Source organism: Ochotona curzoniae, unplaced genomic scaffold (assembly GCF_017591425.1).
Source record: "Ochotona curzoniae isolate NIBS_2020 unplaced genomic scaffold, NIBS_Ocur_1.0 contig_4792, whole genome shotgun sequence".
NCBI classification, from domain to species: domain Eukaryota; kingdom Metazoa; phylum Chordata; class Mammalia; order Lagomorpha; family Ochotonidae; genus Ochotona; species Ochotona curzoniae.
The window spans coordinates 3,734,039-3,757,842 of NW_024466389.1; the positions used below are offsets into that span (position 1 = coordinate 3,734,039).

The 23,804-nt window shown below is 53.9% G+C and overlaps 1 protein-coding gene across 2 annotated transcripts; it reads right to left on the reverse strand.

Annotated features, from left to right (window-relative positions):
• Nucleotides 1–8,879: 8,879 nt before the first annotated feature.
• ERRFI1 (ERBB receptor feedback inhibitor 1) lies at nucleotides 8,880–21,162 on the reverse strand. Of its 2 annotated transcripts, none has more exons than XM_040987859.1 (4): nucleotides 21,081–21,162; nucleotides 12,121–12,315; nucleotides 11,954–12,030; nucleotides 8,880–11,272 (listed from the first exon to the last, which is right to left on the reverse strand). In XM_040987859.1, exons 2-4 carry the CDS (start codon nucleotides 12,240–12,242, stop codon nucleotides 10,089–10,091), a joined length of 1,383 nt encoding a protein of 460 aa, XP_040843793.1. In that variant the 5' UTR covers nucleotides 12,243–12,315; nucleotides 21,081–21,162; the 3' UTR covers nucleotides 8,880–10,088. The 2 variants fall into 2 exon arrangements, with proteins under 2 accessions (XP_040843793.1, XP_040843792.1); XM_040987858.1 differs by lacking the exon at nucleotides 21,081–21,162 and adding an exon at nucleotides 12,782–13,372 and having other exon boundaries at nucleotides 12,121–12,685.
• Nucleotides 21,163–23,804: the final 2,642 nt, after the last annotated feature.

The window sequence follows — 23,804 nt, forward strand, 5'->3', positions numbered from 1 at the left end:
ATACAAACGTCTGTTGAAGACTTGACTTGTGATGTTTCTGAGTACACACCTGGAAGCGGGATCGTGGGATTCTAGGTGGTGGTTGTGGTGTGACCGTGACTGTCGGTGGGAACTTTGCTGTGGTTCTCCACTATTTGTGAGGATTGATTCAAGTTTTTGTTGCTGATATTGACAAATCACTGAAAGCTCTCCTTCACAGGTGCTCAACACTCGAGGTAATGTTTTCGGCGACCAGTTTGTACATACTGCATCTCTTTTTTTGCAAGTGCAAGTATCTTCAGAGACTTCTTCAGACAGAAGAGCAGGTACACTCAGGTTTGGCAAATGGGACCAAGTGGCCTGTCTTGCTTCCCACCCCCAGTCAACTATACCAATTGAAATCAAGTTTCTGATTTCTTTTTGAGAGGGATGAGAGAGCTCCCATCTACTGGGTCTCTCAGATCTGCAACAGCAGGAACCTGGAATCAGGAACCAGAACTGGAACCAAAACGTGGGATCAAGTGCAGGTCCTGGGACCCGCGGGCATCCCAGTCAGCAGCATACACCTGCTCCAACTTTGACATTTTTTGTTGACAACATCTTTATTGTGAAATTGTCTTGTGTGTACAGATCTGGTAAAGATGTAGCTGGGCAATGGAGATCAGTGCTGGGTCATTCTTCAAATGGCCGCAGCAGCCGGGGCTGGGCCAGGCTCGTTAGGAGCCAGGTGGATGGCAGGAGTCCAGCACTTGCTAAGTCACTTGCTACCCATGTGGGATGTGAGAGCCCACTCTGCCATGGTGCTGTCCCTGTTCTTATTTCTGGTAAGTCTTGGGTTAGCTCTGGGATCTTACCTTGTTTATCATTTTACATTAAATTGTCCCTTTTGTTTAGCATCGATCATTCAACAGTCTTCATTCTTTATTTTCAAGTGGTTTAGAAGTTGTTGTACACGCAGTCCTGGGATAATCTTCCAGTCTCGTTTCTTCGTGTGTTGCTCTATTTTCTGCCGTAGGTCCACCTTTGTGTCTAGCACCCAGTCTTTTGACAATGCCATAAAATACTTTTTTGGCCAGTTATCACATTTTTCAATCCCAAGATTTCTACTTGAATTTTACTGATTTCACATCACTCCCGAGAATGTCCTGTGTCTTCACCTCTTCTAGCCGCTTTTCACATAACATGTCTACTATGTTTATAATGATTATTTTACAGCCTGATAATCCCAGCATCTGGGTTACCTGTGGGTCTGTTTCTTCTGGTTTTTGTTTGTTTGTTTTAAAGATTTATTTATATGAAGGGCAGAGTTAGAGCGAGGAGAAGAGAGGATTTTCCACCCACTGATTCACTCCTCAAATGTTGGCAACCACCAGGGCTGGGCCAGCTAAAGCCAGCAGTCAGGAGTTTCAGCCTGGTCTCCCGGGTTGGATGCAAGGGCCCAAGCACTTGGGCACACCTGGGGGACACACTGGCTGAGTATGGGACCCCCAAACACTTAGCGCTGGCCTTCCTGAGCGAGGGCATCTGGCTGATGAAAGGACTTTGATTTCGGAGTTGTCGCATCCTGGATGTCACTCCACTGTATCCTGATGTCCTGTGTCAGCGGGACACGTGGAGTTCTTAGACCTTTGCAAAGGTCTCTTCACTTTGGCAGGTCCGATCCATTTTTCTGTGGTGTTCTGAAGCTTATGGAAGTGTGTGCCACAGTGGTCTTATTTCTGAGTGAAGTGGGGGAGCTGTGTGCCACGGTGGTCTTGCTTCTGAATGAAGTTGGGGAGCTGTGCGCCACAGTGGTCTTGTTGCCCTGTAGATCTCTGGCATCCTTGGAGCCCTTCCGTAAGATGGCCATGGCAGACCTGAGGAGCTGGTAAATTTACTTATTTTCGTAAAGATTTATACGCTTTGCTTGAAAGTAAGAGTTACAGAAAAAGAGATGGAGAGCCGCCGCGGCTGGAGCTGCCAGCGCCATGAGTCAGAATCAGGTTTCATTCATTTATTTTTATTTAAAAGGCAAAGCAACAAATACACACATGTATTCAAAGAGAGAAAGAGATGAGAATCTTCATCCTTTGGTCTACTCCCCAAAGACTTGGCAATAGCTAGGCCAGGCCCAGACCAGGAGATAGGAACTCGGTGCACGTCTCCCATGGAGTCCGGGGCCTCTGCTGCTGTCCCCTGGGGCATGCCTTTACTGAGAAGCTTTAGGCAGAAGCAGAACCCAGACTTAAAGCAAGCCCTTCAACACAGGGCGTGGGCACCCCAGGCCAGGTCTCGGCTGCCACGCCCAACACCCACTCCTAGAACCAATCACAGAGCAGAATGGTGATGAACAAGCCCACGCCGTTTCAACGGATGTCTTCTAAGTCAGCCAGGACTTGATTCAGAGTGACTGGTGTATACACAACACAGCCGGGTTTTATGTGCCATGGAGGGTGTGGCATTTATGGGTGATTCAGAAAGAATAACGCGAGTTTGTGTGGCTGGAAATGGGCACTGGGTAGGGACTAAGTAAGGACAGGATTAGGGTGCATTCTCTGTGGACGGTGGCCTGTCTCCCTGCCCGTGCCAAACGTGACAGCCACCAAACTGATGCTGGCTGGCCCCTGGGTCATGCTGCGTTTGAGTCTGCAACTCAGATGCTTCTGTGAGTGGGTGGGGGTTGTTCGTGACCACTGCTGGCACTGTTGGGGAGAAAGCTCGAGGCACAAGTGGGAGCTGAGCAAGTCGGTTTCCGCATGTGCTTCCGAGCAGCCCCTTCTTGCTCAAGTCGCGAATTCCTGCAAAAAAAAAAAAAAAAAAAAGCAACAATTGCATGATTCAGCATGGCCGAGGCTTGGAAAGGGAGAAAAATGTGGCTCCGAAAAACAAAAACACAAACAGATCTCTGGCTGCCGGCCTGAGATCCTCCTACACAGCTGGAGTTCCCAACAGGATCCACAGAACAGCTGCGTCAGGAGGCTCGAGTCGGGGACGGGCGCCTGCCCAGCCCTGAGATGCCCACAGCCCGGATGCAGCGCCCGGATTTCAGTCTCAGCTCTGCCCCGACGCTCCTGTGGACCGTGGCAGGCACCGGCTGATGGCTTGGGGCCCTGCCATCCACCTGGAAGAAAGATCTAGATTGAGTTCCTGGCTCGTGGCTTCAGTGTGGTGTCCTGGCTCTGCCCGTTGCAGGCATCTGAGAAGTGGGCCAACAGATGGTGAAAAAAGTGGCCATGTTGCTGAGCTCTGGCCAAGCGAGCGCTCTCTGGGTTTTGGTGCTGCAGGGGGGTTGGTCCTGATGCCACAGTACACAACATTTCCTGTGCCTGGTCAAGGGCTTGGCCATCTGCAAGCTCCTGGCACGTGGGAGCTGTTCACACAGTCAAGGACACATGGCCATTAGTGCAGGCAGCTGGGGAACCTGGCACATGGGACAGCTGGCGCGAGACAGAGCCACACTGTGTGCGTGCGAAGCTGCCAGCCTGCCACTCCAGGTGAATGTGGAAGGCACGAGCCCAAGGCTTGAAGCACACACTGGGTGAGCTTCCCAAAGAATCGCATGTTTGTGCCGGGATGTGGCTTTGAGCAGCACACTGGGGCCTACAGGCCCCTGCCTCTGTGCCAGTGGTGACACTGGGCCGTGCCACCTGCATAGCTCCCAGCCCCGGCAAGCACAGGCACCGGGCTGTCCTGCAAACAGCAGACATGTAATTAGAGGCTCTGGGGCCGGGCGAGGCGGGGCACGGGCAAGTCTCATCCTGCGTGAGTGCCGTGGGCGCTGGTAGTCGCCCCTGCAGCCAGCAGCTGGCAGTAGAGGCTCCCATTACTCACCCAGCTGCAGACACCAGCCCCGAGCTTCCGCGCGGCCAAGAGCTGCGGTCCATTCCTGAGCACAAAACACCGTGTGCAAGGACGCTCTGCCGGCCAAGAACAGCAGGCAGGACGGCCAGGAATTCAAAACATACAGAACACAGCTTCCTGTGTGTGCTGCGCCTGGGGCGGCCCCAGGGCTCGGGCCAGGAAGCCAGTACTCTGATTTACACAAGACGGGCGGGCCCAGCAGTCCGGCAGTCCCAGGGGAGGCGCTGGGCTGAGCCCACAACTGCGAAATGAAGACACGCAGGAGGCATGCCACTAAGATGTTTACTTGACGTCGATCCAAAATAGTTTCCAAGGACTGAAGGTGCTGCCTGGCTCCAGGGAGCAGGATGCCCTGGTGTGTGCCCAGGGCTGACCAGCTCCCGGGGAGTGTGTGCAGGGCCCAGGGGAGGCGGGCAGCAGTGGATGGCACGTCTCGGAGGATGCTGCTCCAGTGAGCCTGGCCAGGTTTCTGGAATCCCAGGGTCAGTACTGGTGGCACGAGGGGCATGCCAAGCCAACAACCCACTAGCACCTCTTCTTCCAAGACAGGTGCAAGCTACCACTTAGAGTTGTTCCCGCCCACTCCCAAGCCCCCCTGCAGACCCACGGCCCCCATCTGCTGCCACGGGACCTTTGATGGAAAGGTTTTCCCCAGGGAGAGGAACAGACACACCAAGCGTGTTCACCTCTCCACATTCAGGCAGAACATGAAAGCAGGGGGAACATGTGGAAACATGCTCTCATCACAGAATCACGAAGTTGTTCACAGCCAGGTGAGAAGCAAGCCCGAGAGTTCATACTCCGTCAGCAGCTGCAGCTGCCTCGGCTGCTTGTGGCTAGGCAAGTGTCACACTGCTGGGAGAAAAGCAACCAGTAGCTGGCAGGCTTTTTGGGCCTGGTTAATGCTAAATTAATGCTGTGTTAGCTATGCAAGTACTGCCAGCATAGTTGCCTATTCTGCTTTTTTTTTTTTTAAAAAAAAGATATGTGAGGACCCGGTGCCATGGCCTAGCGGCTAAAGTCCTTGCCTTGAACACATCGGGATCCCATATGGTCGCTGGTTCTAATCCCGGCGGCCCCACTTCCCATCCAGCTCCCCACTTGTGACCTGGGAAAGCAGTTGAGGACGGCCCAAAGCCTTGGGACCCTGCACCCACATGGGAGATCTGGAATAGCTCCTGGCTCCTGGCTTTGGATCGGTGCAACACTGGCCATTGTAGTCACTTGGGGAGTGACTCATCGGACAGAAGATCTTCCTCTCTGTCTCTCCTCCTCTCTGTATATATATCTGACTTTGCAATAAAAATGAACAATTTTGGGCCCGGCGCGGTGGCGCAAGTGGTTAAGTCCTCGCCTAGCACGCCCGGGATCCCATATGGGCGCCGGTTCTAATCCCGGCAGCCCCGCTTCCCTTCCAGCTCCCTGCCTGTGGCCTGGGAAAGCAGTCGAGGACGGCCCAAAGCTTTGGGACCCTGCACCCGCGTGGGAGACCCGGAAGAGGCTCCTGGCTTCGGATCGGCATAGTATCGGCCCGTTGCGCTCACTTGGGGAGTGAATCATCGAACGGAAGATCTTCCTCTCTGTCTCTCCTCTCTGTATATCCGCCTTTCCAATGAAAAAATAATAAAAATAAATCTTTAAAAAAAAAAATGAACAATTTTTTAAAAACAAGTGAGGCTGGCATTGTGGTGTAGCTAGCAAATCTCCCATTTGCAGCACCGGCATCCCATATTTGAGAAAAATAAACAAACAAACAAACAAACAAACAAACAAAGACATGTGAGAGGGCCCTGTGCAATGGCATAGTGGTTAAGATCCTTACCTTGAATGCGCCAGGATCCCATATGGGCACCAGTTAATCCCAGTGGCCCTGCTTCCCATCCAGCTCCCCGCCTGGGATAAAAATAAATCAATCTTTAAAAAAACTATGTCAGAACTGTGTGCACTGCCGCAGGGGGGTTGGGGTGAGGCCTGGCCTCCAGGCAGGGGGCTGCAGATGCCCAGGGAAGAGGTCTGGGAACATGCTGGTGCGGGGGCTTCTGCAGAGTGACTTCTAGGGGTTTCTACGGACCAAGCCATTGCACTTGCAGGCAGGCGAGGGGGCCCTTCCCAGGCGCTTTAGCAGGAAGCAGGATCAGAAGCAGAGCAGCCGGCTCAGACAGAACACTGATCTAACCCACCATGACATGATGGGGCCCAGCACTTATGTTTCATAACATAGTTTAAAACAAGCCTTAAACTTCCATTAACATGTTTGTGCTTTGGGGACTGGGGAGTGGGGAAGGAAATGAATAGAAACGGAAGCTAGGCAATCCAGGCTTGATCCTATTACCCGGAGCCAACGCTGAGCTCGTCCCTCAGCGCTGGGCCCACTGAGCCTCACGGCCTGGTTCCTGCACTCTCGCACAGCCTCGGCGCTGGACCCACTGAGCCTCACGGCCTGGCTCCTGCACTCTCGCACAGGCTCACACGGGCTGATGGGCGGAGCGGTGCTGGTGAGGCAGAGACCAGCTGAGAACTCACGCCATGATGCCAGTCCTGGGTTGCTGTGTTCTCATGGGGAACAAGTCAAGGAGGGGCCGCTGCTGGCCAGCTGTCCTCCCCGTCCCTGCTTAGCAGTGTGTGTGGGAAGGGCCAGGAGTCGCCAGTACCACGGGATGCCTTCGAACTCAACTTGCTGATTGAAGCCTAAGTTAGCCAATGGAGTTCTGGACTGCGTCCTGGTGGGGTGGTGTCAGCATTGCAGTGGGCGCATGCTCCTGGACAGGGACAAGTGAAGACAACGGGCACATTCTTGCAAGATCAAGGAAACTTCCAGGCAAGAGGGAGGCAAACGTGGAATTCGAGGCAGATGGAGGGGGCGTTTTGAAAAGGTTCCTGGACCCTGTGCATTACAAAAAACTGCATGGGTTTCAAAACTGTTGACTATCAAGATAGACTCACATTCAACTGCTGCAGCACGCTGGGAAGAGGACCTCACTGAGGCACTGAGGAGCAGGAGTCATCAAACAGGGACCCTTTCAGAGCAGCATGGGTGCCCCGTGGCGGAGGGTGCCTGGGGGCAGGAACAGGAAACCACTGATGCCTAAGGGGAGAGGGTGGAGAAGTGGGGCAGTGTGTGGCACAGCAAGTTAAACCGCCACATGGGACACCTGCTTCTCTATCAGGCCCGGGTCCCGGCTCCTCCGCTCCCCAAATGACCTCCTGCAGGTGCACCTGCAAAGTAGCGGACCAGGCACAAGTCCTTGAGTCCCTGTCGCCACCTGCTTGGAGTTCCCGGGTGCTGACTTTGGCCTAGCCCAGCTCCAGCTGCCGGGGTAACTTGAGGAATGAACCAAAGGATGGAAGATCTCCCCCTCTCTTCCCCTCTACCCCCCCCCCCCGTCATACTGCCTTTTTAAATATCAAATAAATTTTTAAAAAATAGAAGTTCATGAAGATTGTACTCCCAAAAAACTGGAACTATTTTTTTTTTTGAAAGGCAGATGTACAGAGAGGAAAGAGACACAGAGGAAGAATTGAAGACATGCCAATAAACTCCACAGCACGTCATACACGCTGTGCCTGGCAGAGCTGGGACTCCCTCTGTCAACAGAGGCAGTGTGCGGCTGAGGCCCGGGCCATGTCCCATCACGGTGTCTGGAGGCTGCTGTTAGTCATCTCCCAGGGGTCCCAATTGCCATTTCTCGCCATCCCCTCCTCCGCCTGCACTGCAGTGGCATCCAGTTCTTCCCGTTTCGTTTCTCTTGCACCTGCTGCCCACACAGCAACCACTGTCATCTTGTTAAAACAAACCACGGACCTGGTGAGTGGCTACTGCCCATCCTGCACCTGCAGTGGCTGTCAACTTCTGCATGCAGCATACCCAGCCTCTTCCAGAGCAATTTCTCATGTTTGCTTCCTCTGCTGGTCGCCCACCTCCCGCAGCTACCACCTGAGGCCCTCAGAGGCGAACTCCTGAGGGAGGCAGGATGCTCTCGCCACGAGGTTGCACATGGATGCTAAGGTCCACAGAGACCCGTTTCCCTAGAATCTGGCGCATGGTTGATATGCAACAGATGTCTGTTGCCTTTACCCCCCAAACCCAATTTCTTTCTTTACAAAATCTCAGCAAGAATACCCTACCTTCCAATCACTGCAAAGCCTTCCACGTGCAGAGTCCTATCAAGGGTGTTACTGTGTCCCAACTCCTCCCCCACTTCACCAGCAAGCAGCAGCCGTCTGCCCTGCACCCAGTGACCTGGGGGTGAGAGTGGGCATCACAGCCTGACTGCTCCTGCAGCCTTGACCCAGAACCGCTAACAAGTGCCCATGCAGCACAGATGCTGTGAGAGTCAGGGAGGTTCCTGGCCTTCACCTAGGACTCAAGGAACCTGGTGGCAGCCCATGTACAAAGGCAGGTGGTCCCACTGCACCTGCTGGGTGGAGTAAGGTGAGGGAGATGCATCAGGGACCTTGGCCTGGTGCCCTCACTGACAGCACTGCAGGTGTGTGCTGCAGAGGTGCCACCCACGTGAGGGCTGGCATGGCAGGCGATTCCTGCGGGATCTCCCCAGGTGCCCACGGAGTCTGAGCTCAGCCAGTATCAGGGCCAGTGTCTCCTCCCTCCTTCTCTCCCCATCCGCGGATCCAAGTTCACCTTGTTAGAGGTCAATGTCATGATGTTTTCACTTGTGGATCATTTTAACTGAAGATACTTAAACTGCCATTTCTGAGGACAAGTGAGTCATTAGACTTCCCAGACTCCTTGGGCAGTGAGGGTCTAACACCAGGGTTGGGGTGGGACCAAGTCCTGGCTGCTCTGCTCCCGATCCAGCTGGGAAAAGCTGGGGTTGGCTCAAGGAGCCGCGCCCCTGCGGGTCCCAGGAGGAGTTCCTAGTTGGTAGGCTTTGGCCCTGCACAGGCCTGGCTGCTTAGAGAGCCAGTGCATGGAAGAACTTTTCTCTCTCTCAGACTCTGCCTTTTGAATAAGTAAGGAAATAATTTTTAAAAAAGATGAAGCTGTCAGATTGTTGAGATGTTTTATAAGAGTTTAGGCAAGAAACATTATTAACGGTGTCATAAATAAGTATTATAACTTTATTAAAATGAAAAGACAATATTCAAAATAATGCAACAAAATGAATAAAATCCTTTGTCCAATACTGTACACATAATGCAGAAATCAGTGCATTTTCTAAAGCATGTTTTAACCTTCATTTAGTTCATACTAAAATATAATAAGCTTTAAATAGCTCAAATATCATTCAGCAGTTTAAACTGTAAACAGCTTGTTTAACTGTTAAGAGAATGTTGTAGTCACAGGCCCCTGTTGGGCCAACAATCTCTCGTGCCTGCCTACACAAGACACAGCCCGCAACGCTGGGCACACACGGCCCGAGCTCCGGGCCCACCGGGCCTGGGGGAGGCAGTGAGAGCTTCCAAGCAAAAAGACGCTGACGTGACCTCTGGAATTAAGACGTACTGTGCTACTGGTCAGAAGTGTTTTACTTAACAAGCAAACAATCCCCAGGAAATACTGAATAGGAACCAGCAACACAAGGCCAGCTTGTGTTGTACTTGTTTATCATTAATACAGTCTAAAAAAACAAAACACGTGACACGCATCCGCACACGGCCCCTCTCGGCCGCAGAGCTGACCGCTGCGGCGTGGCTCTGCACGCCCCACGCGGGGCTCTCCCAGCGACCCGCACACCCCTCCTGTCTCCCGCTTCAGTGGCCTGGGGAGCCGGCAGGGGCTGCAAGGAACGACACTGGCTAACTCAGCTTTGCGCTCTTCAGTGTGAGAACACGGTGCCAAACAGGACCGCTTGCAAGAGAACAGGCTGCGAGGCCAGGATTCTTCACGCTCACCAAGGAACCTCGCTGGCATGACAACACCGCTTCTCCTTTCCTCTGCTCACTGCCGCTTGAGTCTCTAGCCTGCTGGATATATATTACTCTAGGACAGTAACTGTCTGGTTAGCCTGCAACTACAGCCTACGGTTGGACCACAAGTGTCTACAAGGGAACCTAACGCACGCACACACAGCAAGGCCGCCTCTCCTCCCCGCCCTGCTGTCACGGCTCGGGATCACCGCCTCGGACACGCTTCTCTCCAACGCTAACCGACTCGGGGTTCTTGGCCTCACAGCACCTCCCGACCGCCCTCAGCCTCTCATTAAGACAGAGTTCAACAACTCGATTTCGCAATCAGCAACACTTCGCTGTGAGCCTCGGTCCAGCTGGCAAGGTGAGAGCTGCGGCGCCCTCCCCGCGTGGAGCCCCGTCTACGGGGACACCACATAGGCGGGGTGCTTGCGCTTCCCGTGGCCGCCCAGCTGCACCCTGGCTTTGGAGTCCAGCTTCTCCATGGTGGAGACCGTTCTGCAGTCGGCAGGCAAGGGCTGCAGGTGGGCGCTCGTGCCCACTTCTTCCGCTTCCCTGAAGAACCTCTCGTACCTGTCCATGTAGGGCGGCCGCTCGGGCAGCAGGTAATAGTGGGTGGAGCTCACCTTCCTGCCGTTCTCAATGATGGGCAGGATGCAGGGAGCCTTACCGGCTGAGCCCTCGCTGTTCTGTCTCTGCAGCGCTTTGCTGCTGACGTACTTGGGGTCAGGGGCAAAGCTCTGTGTCGGGGGCATGACCCCGTTGAGGTACGAAGGCAGGCTCTTGGGGCTCGGCGTGCGCGAGTTGCTCCGGGACACAGGCTCCCGGGGGGGCACCTTGGGGGGCCTGTCCTCGTCGCTGTAGGTGCTGGACGTCACCTCTGCCGACCAACGCCGGTAATCGGGCTTTGCCGGCCTGGGAGGGATGGGGATCCTGGGGGGCACCTCGGGCTTGTCTTCGTCGGAGTTGGGAGAGGCTGCGTGTGCGTAGTTGGATACCCGTATGGCCGGCTTGTGAAAGGAGCCGGCCGGGCCTGAGTGAGACCTTCTCAGCCTCCGGTGGGCTTGTGGGGGCGGGGGGTTGGGCTGTGGCACGCTTCCACCTTGGTCAGGCGCACAGTCGAGGTCTGTGGCAGAAACTGCTGGAGTGTCAAAATAGGCGTAGTTGATCTGCCCACACCCACGGAAGCTTCGTCTGCCAGGAAGGTCGTACTTGAAATCAGAAGGTTTACAGTCCTCCAGGAGCAAGTCCGTGTCTGAGCTAGTCAGGAATTCCACCTCACAGTCCGTCTCGTCCAGACTGAGGTCTTCGGAGATGGGCAGCGGGGGCAGGGGCCTGGAGCCCCGCTCGCCGAGAGCGGCACAGGGCAGGAGCGAAGGGGAGGCTCTCACGGGCGTCAGCGGAGGCGTGGAGGCAGCCGCTCCGTTCACCGAGAGCTTCTTCATGCCACACACCAGCTGATCCTCCTCACGCTGCCCCGAGCTCTCACTGGGGGCGAGAAGAAGAGGCGGCAAGCTGGGTCTTGCTGCTGGGCCGTTTTCTGCAAAGCAGTGGCCGTTCACTGGAGCAGACCTTGACGTGTGCCCTGGAACGGACAAGAGACACGCGTGAAAGGCTGCGCCCCTAGCTGCGCGGCACCATCCCTGGCTTCCACCCGGCGGCCGTGACCCCGAGAACACCCAGGCCAGCTCCGCAGGTGTAATTAGAGGCCAGGAGCTCGGGAACGCACGTGATCTGGTTCAAAGAACAAATTATCTCTTCTATCTTCTCTGGACGTGTGCACAGCACACACCCACACATCTCAGGCAAATTCACAGAGCATGGGCAGTGTATAATTTACGTGAACACCAGACTATACCAGCCTTGCCATTTGAGACATGCGACAATACCAGGCACGCAGGACACGACATGAGATAAGCGCTCAAACCGAGAAGCAGCGCTTGACAAAAATCTAAGGAACATTCCAGGTTTTGACTGGCATATGACCTCCGTTCAGTGCCACTAAGAAAGATCCTAAGTATGCACAGAGCTGTCCAAGAACTAGCTCTTGATTAGAACCCACCCCTCCCCCTCGACTCATGGGCGAACAGCAGCCGAGCATAAAGACAGCAGAAGCAGCGGCCTGGACGGAAACAGGACAATCTCCCAGTCTGCAGCCGCTAGGGGTCAGGCTGTCGTTGGAAGTAGTTCAGCTTTCCTCATTTCAAACCCGGAGACAAGCTAGTCCCTGCAGCCCTGCCAGCGTGCCCTGCCGGGCTTCACTCACCCAGAGCCCGCAGGTGCTTCCGAGCAGTGGGGTTCACACTGCAGGCCATGGTGACTGGGTCGAGAGTTAGGAAGTTGCTGGAAGGAGAGAAAAGCACCTGGGTCAGAAGCAAGCCGCCGTCACGCTGGCATCTTAAGGGATTACCGAGTGATGCCTTCTCCACTTACTTGTCCAGCTCTCTCCGACTGCCCCAGCAGGTCTTCATGCTCCCAATGGCTTGGCCATTATGCAGAAATCCAGACTTTAATGGGACTCTAATCTCTTGAGCAGCCACGCCGGCTGTTGACATTGTGCCTTTTTCTGGGACGTCTCCCAACTGGTGAAACGCAGGGATTTTTAAGTCAGCCAGCGGCTTCCATACCCTGGGGTGGAGGCAGAGGAGGGCTCAGTCAACAGGACAGTTCAGCAATACCTTTACTAAAAACCTCTCAGCACAAACAGCTAACAGAGACTAGGCAAGTGGAGGTGGGGGATGGAACTGTAGACTTTTACTTCATTCTTACTGCACTAATTCAAGATTTAAAGCATCTAGCACAGCGCCAGTCTACCGCCAGCACAGTCAGTGGCCGTGCCAGCACAGCACGTTTCGGGGGCCCACACGCCTCCCGGGAGCTTGGTAGGTCAACTGAGCAGGCGTGGCTGTCCTTGATCTAGCTTTTCTCAGGCTGCACCAGTGACTCCAGAAGTGACCCTATCAACATTGCATGCCTCTGTCACTCACACGCCACCCACCTTCGCCAGTGCCCACAGCTCTGCACAGAGTTCCTCCACACCACCCACCGTCGCCAGTGCCCACAGCTCTGCACAGAGCTCCTCCACACCACCCACCGTCGCCAGTGCCCACAGCTCTGCACAGAGTTCCTCCAGAACCCAGCTTCTCTGTGCCTTCGGTTCGAGCTCGGCCGTGGGAAGAGAGGCTCTAGCTACTACATCCTATGTAGGAAAGAAGCAGTCATCTCTACAAAGACTGATGTCCCTAACAGTCAGCCGGCACGCTTCCTAGCCCGGGGGGGGGGGCAGGTGCCTGCCTCCCACCTGCGGCCTTGACACTGCCCTTGGTGAAGGCCCCGTGATTCAGGGCCTGCCTGGCTGCAAGGCCCTCAGCATCCAGACACCCAGCATGGAGGCCAAGGGCCGCCCCCTGAGACCAGCACATCCTCAACTTCAGGAACAACCCCATCCGTGACAGACCTTTTTTCTCACTCAAAATGTGGGTTTTAAAGAGAGAGAGGGGAGAGAGGGTGAGACAGAGTTCTCGACCCACTGGTTTCCTCCTCCAACTGCTGCAAAGGCTAGAGCTGAGCTGATCTGAAGCTGGAAGTCAAGAGGTCCTTCCAGGCCCCCAGATGCAGGTGTAGACGCCCCAGGACTTGGGCTGTTCTCCATCTCTCCAAACCTCAGAGGCCACCAGCAGGGAGCTGGATGGGAAGTGGAGCAGCCAGGCCGTGAACTGGCACCCATCTGGGAAGCCAGCCCTGCACTGGCCTACTACGCTACCTCCTCAGGTCCCTTTCTCAGACCTTCCATGTCTGCTGTTTTAATTTGACTTTTCTATTGTTTATCACACAAGTGTTAATTAGTGTTAACCTCTCCTGCCTTGAGGTATCAGTGTTCATTTATAACCAACTCACGCCCCCTCTTTGATACAGTGCTGCCAATTGGTCCACCAGCATCTTTCTGCAAGCCTTTCCTGCGGCTCCTCGCACACCTCGCCCTCCCCCGGCACTGCGCACTGAGCTCAGACAGGCTGTCAGGAAGCAGACCGACTGGGGACAGGGGACTCAGGATTGTACCTGCAACCACTCAGCGACCCCCAAACTCCCATTTACAAATCGGCTGCCACAGGAGCAAGGCTGAATCCCCATCATTCCTTTCTCATCATTAGGTGCTCAAGCAGTGAACAGCTGTGTAACACTCTTGTTGGAAAACATGCAAGGCATCGGGATGTGACAGAGACTCCACGTGCGACTCTGCCTCACAGGAAAAGGCAGACACGGATGTCCCACGGGGCAAAGATGGTGGCGACAAGAAAGGCGTGGCGGCCCGGGGACTGACTCGGCCACATGCTACTGCACAGCAAGCTGTTTGGAACCAGCCAGCAGAGATTTTATAACAGGGATAAAATAATACTTCAAATAGTTTTTCTTCATACCAGCCTCTAACGATGCAGGATAAATAAAGAAATCCATCATTTAAGAAATCTATGTGACTGGGAAATCTTTTTCAGGAGTTTTAGATTGCGAAAGTAAAGCAAGAATGTTATTTACAATCAAGTAAAGCTATAAAAAATTTTAAAGCCAATTAAAAAAAAAAAAGCTCCTCTCTCGCGCGGTGGACCCAGGCCAGGGGTTGACATGCTTTTCCTAGGCATTCCTACAAGCGCTGGCAAGACTACAGGGAAAGTGTCTGTGGTAACACAAAAATGAAAGGCAAGATAGGAAGATGACTACAGTATTAAAGTAGTTTGGAAGCACCCGTGTGAAGATGCTACATCCAGATTCCGGGAAACGCTGGGGGGCCTCCGGAGGCCCAGCCCCCACCTGTGGGCAGGCCAGCAGCACCACTGGTAATTACCGTGCACACGTCAGCCTCCCAGTGCCATCTAAACCTTAGCTTTCAACAGGACGATTGTGTAACCCTCGCCTCCGCTGAAATGGCTTTGGAATTCTAAACTTACGTTTCAATGGTCACTTAAAATTATTTATATGTTCTAGCAAAAGTTATTTTTTATTCATTGTTCCCATCACCTACTTGTTGGCTTTCTTAAGAAAAAAATTTTTTTAGTATAAAAAGAATTGTGTTCACTAAGCCAGCTCACTTCTGACCACAATGGTGTCTTTGTGTATTCATAGAAGGTGACCTGCCTCTCCATTTCAATGGGGAATTGTGAATGGCCGTGTTATGAAACCGTCCCGACTTCCTACTGCTTGCATGGGAGAAGCGGAGAGGGCAATGCGAGGGCCATGTTCTCGCTTGCTCGCTCTATGTATTTATTTGGAAAATAATTTCAAACTGTAGGCCCAGATAGATTCAGAAGCAAAGTTTCCAAATGGTTCTTCACATTGTAGCTGCAGGTATGTGCCACCTGCCGCCCTGCTCCACCCAGCGAAAACCTCCCAGCATTCAGCGCGCAGCACTGGGGGAGGGGCGTGTCAATCAATGTGGCCAACCTTGAGCTGAAAAGAAACAAACTCCATTGAAATTAAATTCAACTAATGCTGTATTGTTTCAGGGTTTGTTCATTTTTTATCTGCTTCCTCATAATTGTTAAACTAGCTGTCTTAGATTCCATCAGGTAAAGAATTACAAAAACACACCTATGATGGCAGATGGGCAAGCATTGGGACAGTGAGTGCCGATGGGGGTGGCAGGGGTGCACCGGATCCGGAGAACCCTGGGCAGCGAGCCCTCCTGAGGCTCCCGACCTGCCGTCCAAAGTGGTCAGATAGCAATCCGGGAGCAATTTCTGTCACCACCACCTGATTTCCTTTCGTCCCTTCCTTCTTTTTTTCTGCTTAATTCAAGATGGTTGGAAGCCTCTAAGCTCATCAGCTCCGAGAGGTCTGTAGTGGCTTCCCGTTCCCGCTGCTCTGCTCACACCCCCGGCCTCCGTCCTGCACAGCCGCCCCCGTGGCCCTGCCTGGCTCCAGCTGCAGCATGGCACTCCCCACTGCCTGGTGAGTCTGTTTCCACACGGATAGGCCCCTAGCATCTCACATTCTAAACTTCTTTCCCTCACTGCAGGTCTGCAGGCACCCACTTTACCCTTGAGCTCTGCCCGACGTGACGCCCAACTGTTTCTACACTTTCTCAAACCTGTCTTCCCCCCACTTACTGGCACCCTCTTGCCAGGAATCTGGATACACCCAACACACTACATACCAGGACCCAATTAATATTCCCTAATGACAGCTCACCCTAAGTTGGTCCACTGCTCACACATCTTCAAACTCCTCAATGCAAGCTCCCCAGGTGGTGCTGGGAGCCACCTTCTGAGCCTTTAAGAGAGCCTTCTGGCCCCACCGTGCCAGCCCTCTCCCCTGGGCAGCAGTGGCCCTGTCTTCTCAGTGCTGGACCCCAATTCCCTCCCAGCCTCCACACCTCCCAAGGGCACGACTAACAACTTGGCTTTTCCTGTGGACACAGCGTCACTTGTAATAGACAGACGCTGAAGAAAAGCCCATATCGCTTTTGAAAAAGCACACGTAAGGGTCACAGATACTCAAGGCAGTGAAGCAAGGCTCAGAGCTTCCTGTGGGCCGGCGCTGAGCGATCTGCCCCACTGTAAGGCAATGTGTTTAGAGCATGTTTATTAAATCCATTTCCAAATTCTGAAGTGGACGTGCCACAGAGTGCAAGAAGCCGGAGTTTAGATACGCAGTGGCTTGGTCATGGCCATGGCCACCGCCTCACTTGAGGCACCTGAAAGCAATGCTTTCTGGAAACAATGAGCTCTGCCTTCTCTCACTCTTCCTTCTAGATGATAATGAACCTACTGTTTTTCATTTTTTCATTTAAGGTCTCATTCTTTAAAAAAAAATAGTTACACCAAAAGGTACTGCACTTTCTTCATTAAGGTGAAATAAGTTGCTTTTGGTTTGAGGACTGTCTCTTTAAAATTCCCTAAAAAAAAGAAAAAGAAAAGGAAGGAACACCAGGATCAGGCTGCCTTAAGGTAGTAACCTAGGTTTGCTTACCTGGCCATCAGATCTCATTAGCACATCTCAGGCAATCCACAAGAGGGGGAGGGGTGCATTTTTGTCATACAACTCATCTACTTCTGCCAGTGCTTCCTTATTTAAGAGTGTGATGTAATTTCCTTCTTTCGATCTGGTTCTAGAACCTGATTTCTGTTTATTCAGTGATAAATGGGCTCCCCAGCGCATCTGACGATTACCTTCACAGCAGCTTCCAGCCCGGGAAGGGGCGTGGTGAGGGCTAGAACCCACAGCCATTTAAGAGTCTGACAGGATCAGGGCTGGTTCCAGGACTGCGGGTCCTGCCCATACATCAGTGTGTCTGCAGGTTTGTATTCATTTAACAATGAACACCTGAGGGGGGCTGGTTATCTGGTCCAGCACACTTCCAACCAGGCTAGCCGACACACTCAACATCCGGTTAAGTTTTTCATAACAATCCGGGAAAATGTCGCGGTGTGCTACTCCGCCGCACAGTCTGGGGAGCATGCTGTGCAAGCCGAGTTTATTTGTGAAAAGCAAAAGTACAGTTTGCACAGATTCTTCAAAAACAAAGGCCTCGATTCAGAGCTTTTCAGATTTCATTTGAGCAGGCTATGATTTGGCGGCACGGAGAGAAAGGGGGAGGCACGTTAAGAGAATTCCCTGCACTGGGTTCTGCTACGGTGGAAGGCAAAGACCATCTTCAAATGAGACGCGGGAGTGACTTTTAAATCCAGTAACAAAAAATACTCCTGCTCAAATGCAAGCAAAATTTGATCTCAGTTCATAGTACCACGCAGTTCAGTGCAGTGGAAACGGACGCCTGAGCCCGCCTTCTGCAGCTCCCTTCCTGCGGGGCTCCCTTCCTGGGGGGCTCGACTAACGGAGACATGATTTCCTCAATAAGTTGGAATACTTTCCAGCTAAGTGTTTTAAGAAATGGCAAGCCAACAAAAACCCTATTCGTTCAACCACCATAATCAATAGCCTTTTGATTCACTGAGTCTCCCACACGATTTTAGCAATAGCAGAAAAGCAGGAGAGCAGACGTGTATCCTGCTGTCCTGTGTGCTGCTTCAACCGAGTCTACAATCAGTAGCAACACACAGACACACACAGAGGAGGTTCCTTTTAACAGACTTCTAATTGTGAGGAGACACAAGTTCTAATCTTAGCGAGAACGACAAGGGCTTCAGGTGGGACAAACCACTGTAGATGAATACAGTTAATCCCAAATCATTAATAATCCCTACCACGACACACTTCTCTGCCAGGCATTGTTCTAGGTACTTTCTGTGCATTGATTTATTTAATCCTCAACAATCCCGCGAGACGTGTTACTATTACTGCTCTCACTGACACAGGAGAGTTCACACCAAGACTTGAGCAAAGGGCCTGCCTGCAGGGCCCTGCTCTGGGCTGCCATATACCACGCTGCCACCTCAGGGCCCTCTCTGGGCTGCCATATACCACGCTGCCACCTCAGGGCCCTCTCTGGGCTGCCATATACCACGCTGCCACCTCAGGGCCCTCTCTGGGCTGCCATATACCACGCTGCCACCTCAGGGCCCCTGGCTCTTAGCTGCCACACACCACACTGCCACCTCAGGGCCCCTGCTCTGGGTCACCACACACCACGCTGCTATCTCAGGGCCCTGCTCTGGGCTGCCATATACCACGCTGCCACCTCAGGACCCATTCTAGTCCACCGCACATCACACTGCCACCTCAGGGCCCCTGCTCTGTGCTATCACACACCACGCTGCCTCTTCTAGGCCTGTGGGCTCGCAGCTGGTGGAACATGACCTGATCTAAAACAACAGCTGGCTCTTAAGGGGAGTGCACATTTACTTTGGGGGAGATTTATTCATTGTTAATAGATTTTCTTGGGGCTTATGAAAGTTCCTGTTTTACTTCAACAATCTCAAATTCTACTAAATATTCATGAACTGTGCCTCTGGCATATAGATCTAAACTGGGAAGATAAGATATCAATTTTACCTTTCAAGACCATTCTAAACAATTATCTTTAAATCTTCTACCTTTAATGATATGCTAGCACCCCTCCCCCACCCCACGTAGCCCCTAGCATGGCATCTGATCGCAGGCAGGTCTGTTGCACTCAATACATTCTCACAGCACGAATGGCAACATGGCACTGCAACCAAGCTCCACTCTAAAAGCTGGCACTTAGTAACGAAATGATTTAGAAAAGCCCTTTCTCACACATCTCACCGACCCCCGACCCCCCCGGGCACCCCTGGGAAGAGCAGGCAGCCATGAGGCTTCGCAGACAGGCAATGCAGGCCAGGCTCAACTTCCAGCCAGCAACAAAAAGGCCAGCGGGGCTCCTCTGAGCTGGCTCCCCGCATCCCCCCAACTGCTCCGCTGCTCATTCTTGGGTCTCCAGGAGGGAATGATGGCCGGGGCTGGCTGTGCAGGGGCCCCCACGCACACGGGCACGCTCAGGACGAGTGCTCACTCCGCAGACGTGGACTGGGAGCTGGAGGTGAGGCTGCCGCCCAGTGACATCTCCCAGCGCCCAAGTGAGGCGGGCGAGCTCGTGACTGTGAGGCTGGCCACTGCCCAGGACGCGCTCAGAGGCCGACCAGGGCTCACCTGCACAGGTGCTCAAGGAAGGGCTGAGCCAGCGACTGCTTCAGCAGGCAGTCACAAGCAGTGAGGAGAAAGGGAACCCCCAGGCTGACACTGACACCCCATCTTCAGGGAGAGTCTAGAGGTGCTTCCCTACCTCTCCAGTGGCTCCAGCTGCCAGAGCCCATATTACAGACGCACTCAGTGAGGCCTCAGACATGTGTCTTTCTGTCTCATTTCAGAGCACAGGGAACTGAATTACAGCCCCGATACTCAGAAACTCCAAGGCGCCTGTGTTCCCGCCTGCCTGAGGCTAACCTGGCCCTCGGAGCCTGGCTTCCTGCCTGAGGAATGCCCGGCCCAACGCTGCTCGTGTCTCAGGGCTCAGGGCGCAGTTGGTTCCTGAGCTCCCACCAAGTGAAGCCCAACAGTGCCCAGGATGCTGAAGGCATGGGACGGTGCAGGACGGAGGGCAGGGCCACGTCCCGGGATTCCTGGAACTGCCCGGCAGCACCTCTCCCCTCCTCTGCTCTCCTTGCTAAAGCAATGTCATGGTATGCAGACAGGTCAGTTTCAAGCACGTCAGACCGTACCTGTAAGTAACTTGCTTCTAGAAGCCGCCATTAGCGCCAGCAGGAGGCAAGTGTCGCGGAGCTCAGCTTGCGAGCCAGGGGCAGCTGTCAACAGCTATTTCACATAAAACTCAAAGTCTACAGCGCAGTCACACCTCCCAGGACGGCCGGTGCGTGTTGGCCAGGGCCCTTTCGCCACGTAGGGAGAAACACTTCACTGACAAACAATTGAGCCTATCTGTCCAGAAGCAGCGGACATCACCGCGGACACAGAACATGACACAGATTTGCAGTGACGGCCCGATCTCGCTGAGCCTTCAACGTAGACCTTGCTCCATGTGCACTCGTGGGTCCCCGGCAGACAGCTCACAGAGCTGTGCACCGCCGAGACGCGGCCTGCGGAGGACTGACAAGCCAACACAGCTCTCGGCCTGCAAAGCCACAGCTCCAGACCTCTGCCCCGGCTCCGGGGCGGGCGGGCACCTGCTGCAGCCCACGGGCCAGGAGAGAAGGCTGTGCCCAGGAAACCTGGACGGATTCCTCTGCACATGCACGGGGCTGACCCCGCCTGATGACACCCTGGGCCGCCCATGGCACATCCGCAGGGGAGCAGCAGGTGCCTGGCGTGCCTGTGCGGGTCAGACGGCATTCAGAAGGCTTTTCTTACGGGCATCTCATTAAAACACAAAACCACAAAGCACGCGGCCAGGCTGGTCGGAGGGTCCCGACACGGCTGCAGCCCCTGCCCTCGCACAGCCCCGCAGAGGCTGGAAACTTCGCAAACACTGCTGAAGAACGCACACACACTTCAAACCTTACCTCTCCTCACCCCAGACAGTTGCCAGGAAACCAGTCCTGCCTTACCTGTGTAGCCGGTGTCCCTCCAGTCACGGACCCAGCTTTGTTTTAAAGCTACAGTGTCTGTTCCGGCTGCACTGCAGTTTATGACTAACCATCTATTCACTTTTTTTTTTTTTTTAATCAGGCAAGAGTCTGGCTTCGTTCCAGCAATGATGAAATCCTAATAGGGACCGAGCCGGCACCAATCATGGCCACAGACATCGCACACGTACCAGGATATGACAGACACAAGCAACACAACGCGATCGCGCTTCCACGCAGCGGAGCCCGGAAGATCGCGGCTCGGTCCAGCGCGGGGGGCTGCAGGACCCCGGCCGCCCCCGCCCCGGGCACCGCGCCCGCCGCCCCGGGCTCCCGGGCACCCCCGATGGCTCCGCACAGCCGCCCCGCTCGGCCCGCAGGGCCCCCGCAGGCGCTCACCTCCCCTCGGCGCCGTCGCGCGCATGTCCGTCCCGGCTGGCTCCGCGCCTCGGGCCCCGCGGACACCGCGCAGGCGCCTCGGCCCCGCTCGCCCGCTCGCCGCCCCGCACTCGGCCGCCGTCGGCCGGCGCGCCGCCTGCTTATATAGGCTGTGCGTGGGGCTGTGACGTCGGCGCTCGCGGCCCCGCCTCCCGCGGGCAGCCAATCAGGAAGGAGCGCCTCTTAAAGGGGTGCTGCTGCGGCTGGAGCGCGGCGGCGGGGCCCGGCGAGGTGGCGCGATGACGCGCGCGCGCGCGCGGTGCTGCGGCGGGCCTTGTTTCTAGAAGGCAGGCGTGAGGACCGCCGCGCCTCGTCCTTTGGAGGGAGCCCTGAGAGCCCCGGGGCACGGGGCTTTCCTCAGAAATCTGCGGGCAGCCCAGCCTCGCGCGCAATTTCCCATCATAGATTTGCGTGGTTTTCCCTCTCTGGAGAGTGGGCGAGACGAGGCCGGGTCGGAAGGGGAGCCGAGCGCGGGCGGAGTGAGGGGCCAGCGGGCCGTGACAGGGGGCTGCTGACGGGGTGCTGTGGGATGCTCAGGGATTCTGAGGCCCAGGAGGAAGAGCAGGGGCCGTCGGGGCTGTGAGGGTGGCTGGGGCGCAGGGGAGCCCCCCGCAGTCCCAGGGATGTTGACGCGGCAGGATTTGGCTTCTGGGCAGCCGCTGATGCGCCAGGACGAGACCCGCGAGCAGGAGGGAGGTTTCCCGGGGCGCCAGTGATGCAACACGGGCTTATAGTTTAACCGTAAAATAAATAATAGAAATGATAACAAACCCAGGGTAACTAAAGTAAAAAAAAAAAAAAAAAAAAAAAAAGCAAACAGACAGAAAGCCTGCGGCTATGGCTAGGACAAACGCTGCGGGTGGCGAAGGCCAGAGACCTGCGGCTGACCCCTGTGGCCCCCAAGGGGCCTCGGCTGCAGGGCCGACCCGACCCAGCCCAGGGGGCTGCAGGCTCAGCGCGACCTCACCTCCCGGGGCGGCTTAACCCGGAGTGAGGCTCCGGCCCCATCAGCGGGTTAACGATTAACCGGGCACCCCCGCAAGAGGATTTGCCTTTTCTGCAGTATTATTTACTTACCCATTTTTTTTTTCGTTGAATGCAAAGGCCTAATTTTGAATTCGAGGTCTTGAGCACACCCCCAGCTGAAGTCTCCCTTTGCCCTCTCAGTTGCTAGATAAATGTTTGGCCTCCGCTGGCCTCGGGGAGCTGGGAGGTGATCCCCGAGCCTGTGCTGGTAACCCCTTGCCCATCCCACCTCCTCGGCAGCTTCTTGCTTGTTGCCATCCGGTCACGTCTAACTGCTGATTGTCTTGCGAAGTTAAACAGTTTTGGGGTTTGTCTGTTTGTTTTCTGGTATGGAGAAAAGCCAAGCAGGTGCCCCTCACCCATTTTGCTGTCATTTATGTTTGAGCCCCCCGCCCCAGGCTGTTATCCGTGTAGAGAAAGACGTCACTGCAGACCTCAGAGCATCCAGCCTCCTCAGTGCAAACCCGGCCGGGCTCAAGTTTCTGGAAGAAACCCTAGTTCCACTGTTGGAGCCACCACAATGCGGCTGGGGTTTGTGCTTTGGCCTTCTTGGCATGTTTTACCTTCCCCTATTCATAAAACAGCGATAATCACCCCGGCAACCATCCAACACACCCCTTCTTCAGAGAAAGAAGATCAACAGGATGCTTGCAGTGTGAGCTGCGTGATGTGCGACTGTTTTGTGAATGATCAAAAAAAAAAAAATCATAAGATCACATGAGTAATACTTGACTAATGTGACGTGTATTTCTTCTGGCCTGTTTTAAACTTGCAAAATAAACACTTGATTTACTGCTTTTTGGGAAAAATTAGCTATAGCTGCTAATTCACTGAATTTTGTTCACAGTTCTAGTCATATAATATGATTTTCTCAGCTGCAGAGGAATTACATGAGAAAATTTACACTCCCACAAATCTATCATCTAGTAGTCTAATTAATGATGGCTTATGATAATATTATATGTCAATAATATTGCATAGTATTTTGGGAAGGATTTAAAAGGAAAATGCTAGGCAACTGGAAATAGTACTAGCATGTTTTATCAAGTGGCCAGTCATTGACCTTGAACTGATTATGTTACTAGACTTGGAGATTTATTTCTTGAATCTAACTTGTTTTAAATTGTATCCAGGGAGAAAGAAATTTAAGCGAAACCGTTTCTAATCAGTTTAATTTTGAGGCCATTTCCCAAGGAATTTGCAATAGCTGGGCTTTAAAAGGTAAGTTTATTAGAAAGTCAGAATGACAGCGATTCCATCCCCTGGTTAAGTCCCCACAGCTGCACACCCACCCAGATCTCCCACGCAGGTGGCAAGGACCCAGGCGCTAGGACCATGACCTGCTACCAGCCACTTTGATATGCGACGTGGGCATCCCAAGAACGCGGTGTAACAGGGAATGTGTGTCATATGACTCGCGTCATCCCTGGGCACCTGCCCTTCTTCCAGCACCCCCTGAGTGGAAGATGTTTGAGTTCTGGATCAGGAAGTGGAGTCACATGGCCTTGTTTCCTTGGCAGCCCTGTGGCTTTCTGGGCCCTTAGAGCAATCCCGCAAGATGTACCGAAACAGAAACATGCTGGCTAGGGGTCTTATCAGATCTGCTTGTGACTAGCATGTGGCTCCTGTAGAAGTCTCCACATTTTGGTATTTGGATTC